We start from the raw sequence: 13,822 nt of genomic DNA, 5'->3' as shown, positions 1-13,822 counted from the left end.
TAATTGAAAAAAAAAAAAAAAAGGAAATTGTCTTTTCGTTAATAATATTATCAACGTTATTGATATGATATAATTTTCCCTCCACTCTATTCGTCTGGCCATCAATCGATAAATTCGTTTTCTTTTTCATTTTTTTTTTTTTTGATTTACTTATTGTGTGGAGAAAGAGAGAGAGAGAGTGAGAGAAATTAATTATTGATGTTTTTGAAAGGGGCATTCGTCGTTTTTCTCATTGCATATGGTATGATGGCCAGAAAAATGCGCAGAGACCGGGCAAGCAATCACTCCGAAGCCCCGAGAATTTCAGCTCCACCCCGACCGTCTCTGACGTCACTGGTACAAATTTTGAGAATTTGTGACAGAATTTTGAATACCTTCGGAAGGTCCGGATCTTCTCGTTACCTCTTCCAGTCTGTGTTTATAAAAATCACGCTCTTGTATCGCTCTGTCACGTTCCTGAAGAAGTCTATGATTTTCCGCTTTTTGTTTTGATAAATCGTTTTTTAGGGATCTAAAAAAAAAAAAAAGCATGATTGATTTGAAAAAGTTTTACAATTTGAAAATTTTTTTCGGAAAATTTTTATACTCACGTATTTTCATTTTCTAATTCTTGTTTTTGTTTGATCCTTTTGCTCCTACAATTGTGTGCATACGTTCGATTTTTTAACGTTCTTCTTTTTTGTTTTAATTTGGTAACTACATCTTTTGGTACACCGTGAAGACTTTTGTTTAAATCTCTTACTGAAAGAGTAACAAGGGTTTCATCGTCGATATAATTTTCCGATGCTGCGGCTGTAAGAAACATTTTTAAAATTCAAGATTTCTAACTCCTTATTTTAAAAAAAAAAAAAAAAAGTGCGCAGCATATTGATGATGATGATGGTGATAATAATAATAACACTGACCTAAATTAGAATATCTGGCTGTTAGAGCCGGAGTCGAGGCCAGGGATTTTGGTAGACCCATTACCCTTCTTGGTGTTGCCGGGCTCATGGGATCCATATCTTGATAGTCGCATGTTCGCATTTGTCTATCGGGATGTATTACGGCATCGTCATAATCACATGGGTGGATGGTTTTATTTGGTGAGATGACGGAGCCGTGAGTGGAGGTAACTGACCACTCCATTTCGTTTTCACCATTGCAATTAGGCCTTAGATCAAGGGGTTCAGATCCGTGTCTTTGTATCTGAAAATCGGTGATCAATTTAAATAAAACTTGATGTTTTAAATATTTAGTTTGAGAATTGCGATACACAAAGGTCGTTGCCCGACTAGGAACTTAGCCTAAAATAATATTTTGCAATACAACGATTGCGCTCAGAAATTATAGTGATTTTTTTTTCTTTTTTTTTTTTTACAACAAAACAATGGGGGTATTTTTTTTATTTATTTATAAGAGGCTTCCAGGTTTTTAGGCTTCATCATTATTTACTATTTGTAATTTAAACGATGCCTAAAATCACATTATTAGTCATTTTATTTTTTTAACACAGATTTTTCATCACTCATTTATTATTTATTGAAAAAAAAAGGCAGACTGATAGAATACAGATTGTAAACTAAATCACAACGACCAACATAATCAATTTTGTATCGAAAGGTCTAACAAAATCCTTTTTTCGGAGGAAACTTGACTTAACATGGCTTTTTTTTATTTTCCAATCATAATTAAGATAACGTGGACGTGAAAATCAAAATTTACTTTTGACATAAATCATAAATAATAATTCGAGACTTATTTTTTTCATAAATAAATATATAATTTTCATTTTAAACAAACATAACCGCCGTTTGTCAGTTTCACAAGGTAAAGGTTTCATTATGGTAAAAAAAAAAAAAAAAAAGATAAAACTTACCACGCGGGAAAATATCGATTAGGCTAATAAAATAAAATCAGAGGCACCAACTGATAAAAAAAAAAAAATTTCATTTTTAACGCCCCCACGCGGGGAAAAAATAAATAAAAAAATAAAATAAAATAAAATAAAATAAAATGCTTTCAACGCGTCGATGTTTGTTGGCTAACTAAAAAAAAACAAAATGAAAAAAGAATTTTTACGACTGTTTTTAGCTTTCGTAACTCTCGTCCTTTTTAAAATTATAATTTTGATAAGAAAATTTGAAATTTTACTTTAGTCAGCGAAAGCTCTGTCAAAGTCTATTTTCTCTAATCATACTCGAATAATTTATATATATAAAATCAATTTCTATTTTTTTTTCTTACGTAAGCACATAGGTTCGTTTTCGCCATTATTAATTTTAAACCATTACAACCTTTTCCTCCATTTTTTAATAAAAAAAAAAAAAAAAAATAGCCATGACCCTCAACGGAAAGGATTTTTAATTTGTTTTCTGTAAAACGTACGTAATTATAATTAAATATAATAATAATAATAATAATAATAAAAGTGAGTCAATAATTTTAAAAGTATTCAATTTAATAGTTGTTATTATTATTATTGTGTCTTATTGATGAAAATTAAACATAAAATAAACGGTTAACATACATTATATAGATAAGGTAAATAAATTGATGGATATAATATGTTCCACCGTGTCATTTCTTTCGACATATGTAAAGGAAAAGAAGATAATTGTTCAGTAAAACTTCGAGGTTATCGAACAGGTCATTAATCGGTTCATTAAGAACAAAAAAAAAAAAAAAACAATAATTAAATGCAACAAAATGCAAGTAAAAAAAAAATAATAATAATAATTAATATTAATGATAATTTTCTTTAACATCCAATTAATTATTGTTAAAGAAAATAAAAAGCTGTTTAATAAATTAAATAATTTGTAAAAAAAAAAAACGATCATGAAAATGTTTATATATTATTGCCGAAGACTTTTTTAACGATTTGTTCAAAACTATCGATATTAATTGTTTTAAAAAAAAAAATTTCCACGATTTTCTCTCTCTCTCTCTTTAAACGACCCAAACGCGCCATCCGTGTAAATAATAATATTTTATTTACATTTAATTCATATATATGAATTTATTAATTTATAAACAAATGAATAAATTATATAAACAATTTATTATTACTACGTACGATTTGATTTTCATATAATAAATTATAAATAAAAACATTTTTTTTTAAACTATTAAAATGTTTACTATTATCAGGTTTATTTATAAAATTTTTAAAGAAAACACAATTATTATTATTATTATTATTAACTTATTGTTTTGTTTTATACGTACGAATATAAACTATTTTTTTTTTGTTTGTTTATATATTATTTACTTATTTAAAAAATCGAAACGGTTTTAAAATGAAATCGATCGAATAAAAAATTCCCGCCATTTTTATTTATATAAAAAATTTTCGAAATTCTCACCCCCCCACCCCACCCCGTCGGTTTTTATCAATTAAAAAAAAGGAAAAAAGGAATTCGTTTTCCAAAAAAATTTTCCTTTGAATAATTCTAAAAAAAAAAATATTTATATTTATCATTATTATTATTTAGTTAGTAACGAATTTAGTAATTTTATTAGTAACGAATTTTTTATGTAAAAGCCCGCGTATTAATAATTTTAAATTTTTTTTCGTCATGGAAAACGATTGCTTTAAAAAGAAAATTGTTTTCGAAAGGATAACAGGTACGATTCAAAAAAAAAAATGGCGGGTAATAAAATTCGTTGTGCGTGAGTACGTGCGTACGTGTGAATATTTCGCGGGTATGACTCTATTTGCGTTTCTTTTATTTTATTATAAATACAATAAAAATAATAAAAAAAAATTTACAACGAACGGCCTATTCCTGAATAATAATAATAATAATGAGAGGAAAAAAAAATTAAATTATCAAATTAACAATTTAATTGAGTGAGAAAGAGAGAGAGAGTTAGTGTCCCCGGGTGTCGTGAATTTTGTACGTTTTCGAAAAATCACGTTTGTTTTGTAAAGGCAATCGTTGGTTGTTTAACGAATCAAAACGTAGCACGTGTCTCAAAATATTCATCAGAAGAATCCTAACAAACACAAACAGGGTTATATTCTTTTTTTTAAACAATACACCGACGGATCTTGTATAAACTGACGACTGGTTAATAAGAGAGAGAGAGAGAAAAGAGTTTTTATTTATCATAAGCAAAAACAAACGGACAAACACACACACACACACACACACTATTTACATCCCTTTGATTGTGGCAAGTTATGATAACAAGAAAATTAGTTAAAAATTTTTTAAAAACAATTTTTATCGTTTTATTATAAACAATAACGGTTTTTAATCCGTAAGAAACGTAAAATTTCTCGACGATTTTTTTTTTTAATAATTGACCTTGTTCAAATTAACAGAAAAAAATTTTTTTCCCGAAGCCGATTTTATTCAAACGGGGAAAAAGAACAAAAAACAGGCAATTAAGAAAAAAAAAAAAAACGTTTTATTTAAAATAGGCACGCTACCGTTAATTCCTTGGTTTGTAATGTGTTTGCTTCCTAATAGGAAGCTCTAGGATTAATCAAACCTGAATTTTGTTTTTTGACAATCATCATTATCATCCAGGCAATATTTTGTAATAGCTTGCATATGTTTATTCAACAACAACAACAACAACAACCAAAAAGCCAAATTTGGGTTGCAATCGGTTGGAAAATTACGAAACTGAAATTCATTTTAAAAAAACTTTTGTTTCTTAAACATTATTTATTGATCGAATTTTTTTAAAAAATTTTTTTCCCGCCTAAAAATTTATATTTTAAGGTTTGCCCCCCTCTCCCCCCTCTTACATGTTGCTTTGAGTTATTATGCAATGATTTTCGTTATGCTTTTCGTTTACAAGTAACTTTTTTTCGAACAAAAGGTTTCTACAAGGATATTGTCAGGTTTTCTTCTTTTTATTTGCATACCTACCTACCACTCTTAGGTTACTACCCGGTTATTTACAATAAGAAGTATTAAAAGGTTTTAGGTCTTTTCATGTGACACCTTCAAAGTAGTTACAACTCTCAGGTGTTTATTTTAGGGGACCCGAGTGACTAACGATACAAAATTGATACGATGAAAAAAAACCTCTTACCTGCTGTCGTTGAAAAAGCCAAGCGCTATCGTCCATTTCAGGTTTGCTCAAGCAATTTAAATTATTCGGCGGTTGGGGATGCTGTGAATCGATTCCATAATGCAAGGGACTATCCGTCGAACGACTGCTCGGTGGAGTATCCGGAGGTGTTCCCGGTGTGCCAGGATGAAAAGCTATCATTTCCCCTCTGGAATTCGAAGACTGAGATTGATAAAGAGCCATGCTATGATGATGACTATGGCTATGATGGTGGTGGTGCTGGTGCATGGCTCCGAGTATCGAGCCTTCGTGTGAGAATAAATGTTCGTCTCCATTATGAATAGGAGGTGTTAATATTTGATGGTGCACCGCCGAGGGCGCGTGAGGGGGTATAAGTATTGTACCGTTGTTGGTATGAATTGATGGTAGTCTTTGCACTATCGGACTATTTTCATCGTATTGTTCAAATCACTGTGACGGTCTTGTTGTTGTGCACGAGAAACATCCGAATTTGCTTCTCTTTCACCACGTCCAAATGATGCAAATCAAAGTCTCGCAAATACTCCTGAGCGAGATTGCTTTTGGCTTCCATTGCAATAGACTAGCATAAAGCCACGATAGCAAAAAATAAAAATTAAAAAAAAAAAAAATTTCTATTTATTTATTCACTTTTCTTTTTTTTTTTATAACTCGGTACCATTTTTACAAGACATTTTAATATGTATATAAGTAAAAAATTCGTTTGAAATTATAAAAAAAAAAGAAAAAAACTAGAAAGAATAATAATAATAATAATAATAATAATAATTGTAGTTGCTGTTGTTGTTGTTTGTTTAAACAAAAGGGATTTGTCCACAGGTTACAAACTCCCACACGGTTTCAGTACGATGATCAGCGATAAACTGGCAAGAATAACTTTCTGGAAAATATCAAAATCTTGCGCGTGGGTCCGAAGGCGTTCGAATAAATGGGGATCCGCCCCCTCAACGCTCATTGGTCATACAATTTTTCTCACTCAGATAATCTAGAAACGCCTCCTTAATTAATATTGTTATGTGCATAGTTTTTACAATGACGAAAACCAATTTTAAAAAAAAAGCTCTCTTTTTTTTTTTTTTATTATTCTCTCTCTCTCCCTTTTTTTTCTCTCTCGCTCTCTCTCCTGGAGCAACATGGCCGACGTCTATTTTTAACGGTCATTTCATTTTAAAAAAAAAAATTTCATGAGAAAAATAAAAATATTATGTGCATTTATTTTATTAAAAAAAAAAAAAAAAAAAAAACACGAATTGAATAACGTATTTTTCCGTTTTTTTTGGGGGGGGGGGCAGGGGGAAAAAGGGGAAGGGGGATGGGAAGGGGAGGGGAGATAATGATTTCAAAATCATCACTGACACGGGAGATAATGTTTATAAAAAAAAAAAAAAATCTCTGATTTCTTTTGTTCCATTTAATAAATTTTGACAATGTACCTTTTTTTTAAAACTCATTTTGGCTCCCTATCGTCTCGCAATGATAGAATTTTAAATTGATATTATACTTTCATGGTAAACAAATCTCATAACCAATAATTTTAAAATTTGAAAATTTACACGTCGGTTATATAATAAATAAATATATATATATATATATATATATATATATATATATATATATATATATATATATATATATATATATTAAGTCCGGGCGAGTAACTTTAATTATTTTGTTCAATTGACCTAGAATTACTTTTTATAACAATCAATTACCGTTTTTGTTAAATTATTATTATTATTACTACATTTTCTTTTGTTTGAAAACAAAATTGATTTTTCTCATTATTGAAAATTTTGTTTCGATCTTTAATTAATTGATTGATAATAAATTATCTTTGAAAAATATACCCACAAAGGTGGACATACAAAAAGGAATAATGTACCTAAAACCATTTGTATATTTTTTTTTTTCTTTTGATTCAAGTTCTCGTTTATTTATTTAAACAAAAAATTTTTAACGGTTTTTTTTTTAAACAGAGAGGTTGATTCAACTTCTTTTTATTTCGTTTAACGTATTTATGAATTTCTTATCAAATTTTTTTCTTTTTTTTTTTTTCCTGTCTGTGTAATGTGAGAACCATGATGTTTTTTTTTTTTTTAATATGCCGGCAAGTTCGTGCCTTATTGACTTACATTTGTTGCTGTGGCTATTCACCACCATACTTATCTTATTATTTATAAAAAAAAAAAAAATTTTATCCGTTTAAAGTATTTATATTTCACTTGTTTAAGTTTTTATATATATATATATATATTTTTTTTAATATGTAGTTTTGTACGGTTTTAAAACCGTTTCGTTCTGGAACCTCTTCCAAATTCTACTTTTTTCCCTTTTGCTATTCCAAAAAAAAATTGACTTTTTTATTAATCGTTTGTCCGAATCAGCTGGCTGATAGGAAAAAAATAAATTTTTTTTTTTTTTTTTTAAATAAGTCAAAATTGAGGTCAAAACATTTAAAATTCATTTAGGGTTGTCAGCACTGAGCTCAGCTGAAGAATAATAAAAATTGCTGCGGTAACTAAACATTCTTATCTTATTGCTGATTGTCAGCTTTTGCTGTAGTAGTAGTAGTAGTAGTAGTACCGTAAAATTGTTGTAGTAAATATTATTGGATAAAAAAAAAAAAATGGCTTACGAATTGTCTGTCTGGACGCGGCTTTTGATGACCAAATGAAACTGTATTTAAGAGACGCCATTTTGCCGTGGGCAGCTTTTCTTTTGAAAAAATTTTTTTATCTAAACTTGTTCGCGTTTGCATTATTTATTGTTTGTTTTTGTCGCGAATAAGTTTGTTGACCGGTTTCTTAATCTCCGCAAAACCTGTTTTCTATATATATAAATATATATATTAAAAATTTCGAATACTTTGACCTTTTATTAGGTCGTGTCAGGCCTTTTTTTTTATTTATCGTTTCTATTTGTTATTATTTCCTTACCATATGGATATTTTTAATAATCAATGATGAGAATCACCTGTTATTATTATTTTTTTTTAAATTAAATCCTTAAATTATTTTTAAAATAAACCCGAAAAATATTTTTAGAAACGGTTTATGACGTAAAAGGGAGGGAGTGAGGTGGGGGAAAAAACAACCGACCGACCGATCGCCATTTTTACAAAAAAATTTAACGAAATCGCGTAAAATATCTGAATAAAAAAAAATGTCTAACGAGAAATGAGGAAGCTAATGAGGAAACATAGAGAAAGAAAAAAAAACCATAGAGAAAGAAAAAAAAATCATAGAGATAATAGAAAAATGTGAAAAAAAACAACCAATCACAAGTTAGTTCCTTTAAAGTATTTATATATATAATTTTTTAGCGCGTAAAAAATAATTTTTTTTTATTAATATTATTTAAATAATAATAATAATAATTTTTTTATTAATGCTCGTTTCCCGCGCTCGTTTTCCAGGTATTACAATATTAATTTTGCATAGTCCATCAATTTTTTTTTTTTTTTTTTGGTGTCCTCTGCAACTTCCTGCCATTGAAAAAAAAGCGCATGTTTTGCGAATCAAATATCGATTACCCATCAATAGGAGAAAAAATAGATTACGAAGGGTTTTTTTGTATTTCTCATCAACTTTTTTCTTACCTCGCTTGGACATGAGTGAGAGAGAGAGAGAGAGAATCGTTTGCGACCTTGAACAATAAAAAAAAAAAAAAAAATTTTCATTACTCCCTCCACGTTTTATTATTATTATTATTATTAATATTACCTATGATTTTTCCAAATCCTCCTCGTTGTGTATTTTATTTATTTATTAAAAAAGGTCAAAGGTTAAAAATTTTTAGAAAAATTTTGTGTTATACTCGAATGGATTCTCTGTAAATTTTTTTTTTTTCAATTCGGTTATAATTTATTTATTTATTTATTTATTTTTAATATAAAATAAAAATTAAGATGAAGGAAATGAAGATTATTATTATTATCATTATCATTATCATTATTATTTTAAATTGTTTCTAGAAGGGTAAGAAGAAATATTAAAATTAATAAATAAATAAAAAAAAATTTTTTTTGTTCACCACGTAAGCAAAATAAAATGATACGATGATTACATAAATCGTAAATGATTAGTCTGAAAAATATTAATCATAATAATAATGATAATGATAATGATAATAATTTTCGTTGGGAAAATAATATCGATCCAATTAAATTTTTATTTTATTTTATTTTTTTTCATTGAAGGAAATTTCGATGATGATAATAATAAAAAAAAAAAAAGTTGCATTCAAAAAAAAAAAAAAAAATTTAAAGGAATCGTCGTGGTTGCAGTTAATTATTATTATTTTCCGCGGGAAAAGGGAGAGGGAAAAGGAAGGGAAATTTGTCGCGAAAAATTTAAAAACAAATTTTCCATTAATAGTAAATAAATGAATTACGATAATCCAGATTGTAAAAAAAAAAAAAAAAAAAAAAGGAGTCAATAAAAAAAAAAGAAGAATTTTTTGACGCTTTTTCCAGAACTTTTTCTCCGGTCTATAATAAAATTGCCAGTATCAGCACCTTTTTCTCTCTCTCTATCTCTCTCTTTCTCTTTCTCTCGCGCGCACACGAAATTCATTTTCTTTCCATTTTTCTTTTATTTCTCTCCCCCTTCACCCCACCCTCTCTCTCTCTTTCTCTCATTCTATTCCTCTCAGTTTTTCTCTTACTTTTCTTCTTATTTTTTTTTCTTCTATCATTTCTTTACTCTCCGTCACACCTAATTTTTCCCATTTTCCTTTTACTCTCAATTTTCTTCTTCTTCTTCTTCACAACAACAGCAACAGCAACGTTCCGTTTGTCTTTGTCCTATATATATATATTATTTTCTTTTTCCCTTTTCCCCACCCTTCCTCTTACCTTCCCCTCCATTTTTTTTAACCGGGAACTAAAATGCTTTTAGTAAATCGATTCGAGCGATCGTTCATCGATCGAGAAATCGGATCTCGATGTTTATTTTAATTGAAAAACTTGTTTTTGGCAGTTTCAGCATTTTCATCCGTTTTTTTTTCTTTTTTTTTTTTATGCTGCTTAATTCAGGCTTGAAGCTGACATTGAAAACTCGTTCGGAGGTCACGCAATAAGGCCTTCAAGTCATTCAGCGATATTTTGCTGAAATATATTTTTTTATTTCTATCCTTTTTGAACACGAAGACAAGATTTTCAATTCGCACCTGACGACAGGTACACAAATCCTACCTACCATTATTATTATTATTTAATAACGTCAGCCGTTTGCAGTGAATTAAATTTTTTTTGTTTTTCTTTTTTCTGATTTTTGAATTTCATCATTAGCAGCTTTAAACATTTTTAAAAATTTTATTTATTTTATTTATTGATTGATTTCATTCCCAATCTTTCTTTTTTTTTATTGTTTTGATCTCTTCTTCGCCGCCATTTTTTTTTATTTTTTATTTTTCGTTCTTGTAAATTGGAAAAAGATTTCGTAAAAGAGAATAAATAAGAGAGTTTTCCATTATCTAATTGAATTTATTTTTATTATTATTATTAATATTTTTTTCAACGTTCGAATATGTCGAATATTATTATTATTATTATTAGGCTGTCCTGTAGAATCGATTTGAATTCTTTTTAAAACAAGGTATTGGCTCAGCAATTTTTTTTTTTTTTTTAAAACCGTTAGAGAGTGTTCAGTACAATGGCTCTGGAACTTGGGGGTCACCTTGACGCGTGTTTATGTCGTTTTATTTTATGGTGGCATGCCTAAAAGTGTTGTCAATCATTTTCAAACTTTGTTTTTTTTTTTTTTTTCATACCTTATAATTTTATTTATTAATAATAATAATAATTTAAATCTCTTTATAACAATAATCGAATTCGATGTTGAAAATTTTTTTAATTATTTATTTTTTTAAATTTTAATATAAATTTTATGGGGGGGAGGGAAGGAAGGGAATGAAGAGGGCAAGAGGGAGGGAAGGATCATTTTATTCGTTAGAATGATTTCAGGTTTTTGTATAATACACGAATAGTTATGATTGTATTGATTTTATACATAAATTTTAAGATTTATGATTATTATTATTTATTTTTTTTCTATTGCATGACCGATTTATTTTTTATTTTTTTTACGAAACAGATAATTAATTAAATTATTTAATTAGTTAATTATGTTAATTGCATTATTAAAAAAAAAAAAGGAAAATAAAAAAAACTAGAAAATCGTTCAATTGTTGAACTTGAAATAATATAATATGTCCAAGGGAAACCTTGTAAAAAGAAATGGTCAGGGTCGTCACGATAAACCATAAAGTCAAAGGGTTGGCACTTTAACCGAACCAATTTTTCACCTGTTGCGTAATTAAAAAAAAAAAAATTATTTCCTATCAATTTTTTTTTTTTTTTATAAGATGCTAATAATAATAATAATAAAAATGGGTCAGTAGGAAGAAAAAAAAAATTACAGGCCGAAAGAAAACAATAATTAATAATAGTAATAAGAAAGATGTAAAAAAAAATGTCAAAAGGGCAAAAAAGTTACGTAATAATATATAAATATATTTGCTACGATTAATATTTTTACGGGGGCAAAAATGTAAAAAAAAAATTTCTCCTGTTATTTTTTTCGCGCCAATTTTTTTTTTTAAAACGAAAATAATTTTCCTGATGATTAAACGGATGTGACGTCAAATTGATTCAATCTTGTTATGTCTGTCGTTTTTTTTTCTCTCTCTCTTCGTTGTCCTCATTGTTGTTGTTTGTTTTTTTTTTTTCTCATCTCTTTCGTCTGAGGAAGGAGAAGACGAGAGGAAAACGAGAGAAAAAAAAAAAAAAAAACATTTCATTTTGCAAAATTTACAGTTTTTTTTTTTTTTTTTTTATGTTTTATTAGGTCCTATCCTATATTTCTCTTTTTACATCTCGAATTTCCATTTCCAGACATTTTTCGACATAGTATTGAATTAGACGAGAGATGCCTTTTCCCTTTTCCTGTATTCTTCCTCTCGAACTAGACATGACGGATCGAATTACTCGATCCAAATCTAAGGTTTCCTCTCGTATTGGTCCAGACAAAACTTAAATCGAGACGGATTGAATTAAGGTCAGCAATGGGGGGAATGTCGAAGGACAAACAAGAAAAAAAAAAGTGGCCTCATTTTTTTTTTTTTTTTTAAACTGATTAAATAAAATTTCTATTTTTTATTTTATTTTATTTTTTGTGAGGGACACGTGTGCGAGAGGGAGGAGGGGATGGAAAGGTGCGTGAAAGTTTAATAATAATAATAATAATTGTTTATATTAATAAAAAAAAAAAAATTTTTTTTATCAGTCAGCAAAAATTAACAAAACCTTATTTCAACCCTATTTTTTTATTAAACTAAACGATGGAATTAAAAACTTTTTTTTTTTTTTACCAAAAATTAACAAAGCAAAACGTACAAAAAAAATAATAATAATAAAATAAACTGAAAAATAAAGAGAGAGAAAGAGGAAGTGAATGAGGGATAGATAGAGAAAGAAAGAGAGAATATATATAAAAAAAGGGGTGAAGAGTTTTATTAATTGTGAATAAATAATGGTTGAAATTCTGTTCACTGAACCAAAATTTTCGTTATATAAAACGGTTTGTGCAAATAAATGTTGTTTGAAATGTGGCTGGAAAAAATCTGATTTTGTTATCTGTTTATCTGTTGGGCTTTTTTTTTGCCGTTTAAAAAGAGAGATGCTGCGAAAGTGTGAGAGATTGTGTAACGAGAGGAGAGAAGGGGGAAATACAGAAAAATACTAATGGTTGAGAAACGTGTAAAACCTTCCTCTCCCTTTCCCTTTCCTCCCACAAAAAAAAAAAAAAATTTAAACTGAATTTCGATTCTATTAAATAAATCGTGTTCTATTTACCCGTCATTTAAAAAAAAAAAACTATCAAACTTTTCTTTTCTCTCTCTCTCTCTCTCTGAAAAAGAAAAAAAAATGAAGTGGAGGTAGAAAAATATCGAGAATAGAATAAAAAAAAAAAATTTGTAAGAAAAATAGAAAAATTTGTAGTAAAAAAAAAAAAAAAATAATAATAAGACAGGGATAAAAACGTGGTCGTATGTTTAAAGGCTTTAAACGTGGTCGCAAACTGAAATTTATACCTGCCACGTGTTTTTAATAAAAAATCATAAATTTATATAAAAATTTTCTTTTTTTTCACTTTTTTTTTCGTTTTAATTACTTTTCGAATTATTTTATTAAGTTTTTTATTATTTTTTTTATTTATGTAATTTGAGAATAGGCATAACCATCGTAAATAATAATAATAATAATAATAAATGCAAAATTTACAAAGTTGGCAAAAAAAAAAATTTTTTTTTCTTTTCGTCGTCTTTTTCATAAAAATAATAAAAACAAAACGTAAAATTTTTTTTTTAAATTAAAAAAAAAACAATATTTAATAATTAATTATCAATATTGATTTTGTTTTGTTGTTATTATTATTATTATTACTATTAAAATATAGAAATAAATAAAATTATGTTAATTAATTAAAAAAAAAAGATGATGATAAATATGTGAGTTTTTAAGTAGTTGCATAAAATGCATAAATAATAATTTTTTTTTTTTTTTTTTAATGAGTGAGAGAGAGGATGAAAAAGGTCACGAAAAAAGGTTATCAAAAAGGTTATTATTATTTTTTTTATTTCGAACTTTGAAAAGGTATAATATAGATTTGTAACGAGGGGAAAAAAAAAAAAGAAAAAAATTTCGATAAAAATAAAACGAAATCAAATATTACGCCGCCATATTGGAAATTTTTTTTGTTTTTTTTTT

At 27.6% G+C, this 13,822-nt stretch overlaps 2 protein-coding genes across 2 annotated transcripts; both read right to left on the bottom strand.

Annotated features, from left to right (window-relative positions):
- Nucleotides 1-330: 330 nt before the first annotated feature.
- On the bottom strand, nt 331-1,128 carry Phum_PHUM410500 (transcription factor MafG, putative; the record flags this gene model as incomplete). The annotated part of the gene is made up of 3 exons (XM_002428877.1): nt 331-511; nt 591-792; nt 906-1,128. 3 exons carry the CDS (start codon nt 1,126-1,128, stop codon nt 331-333), a joined length of 606 nt encoding a protein of 201 aa, XP_002428922.1.
- Nucleotides 1,129-4,472: 3,344 nt separating this feature from the next.
- Nucleotides 4,473-5,605, bottom strand: Phum_PHUM410490 (uncharacterized protein; the record flags this gene model as incomplete). The annotated part of the gene is made up of 3 exons (XM_002428876.1): nt 4,473-4,619; nt 5,035-5,458; nt 5,517-5,605. 3 exons carry the CDS (start codon nt 5,603-5,605, stop codon nt 4,473-4,475), a joined length of 660 nt encoding a protein of 219 aa, XP_002428921.1.
- Between the last annotated feature and the right edge of the window lie 8,217 nt (nt 5,606-13,822).

This window comes from Pediculus humanus, genomic scaffold (genome assembly GCF_000006295.1).
Source record: "Pediculus humanus corporis 1103172108177 genomic scaffold, whole genome shotgun sequence".
Taxonomy (NCBI): domain Eukaryota; kingdom Metazoa; phylum Arthropoda; class Insecta; order Psocodea; family Pediculidae; genus Pediculus; species Pediculus humanus.
Note: the sequence above shows the minus strand (reverse complement) of the source record. Positions and strands in the feature narration are given on the sequence as shown.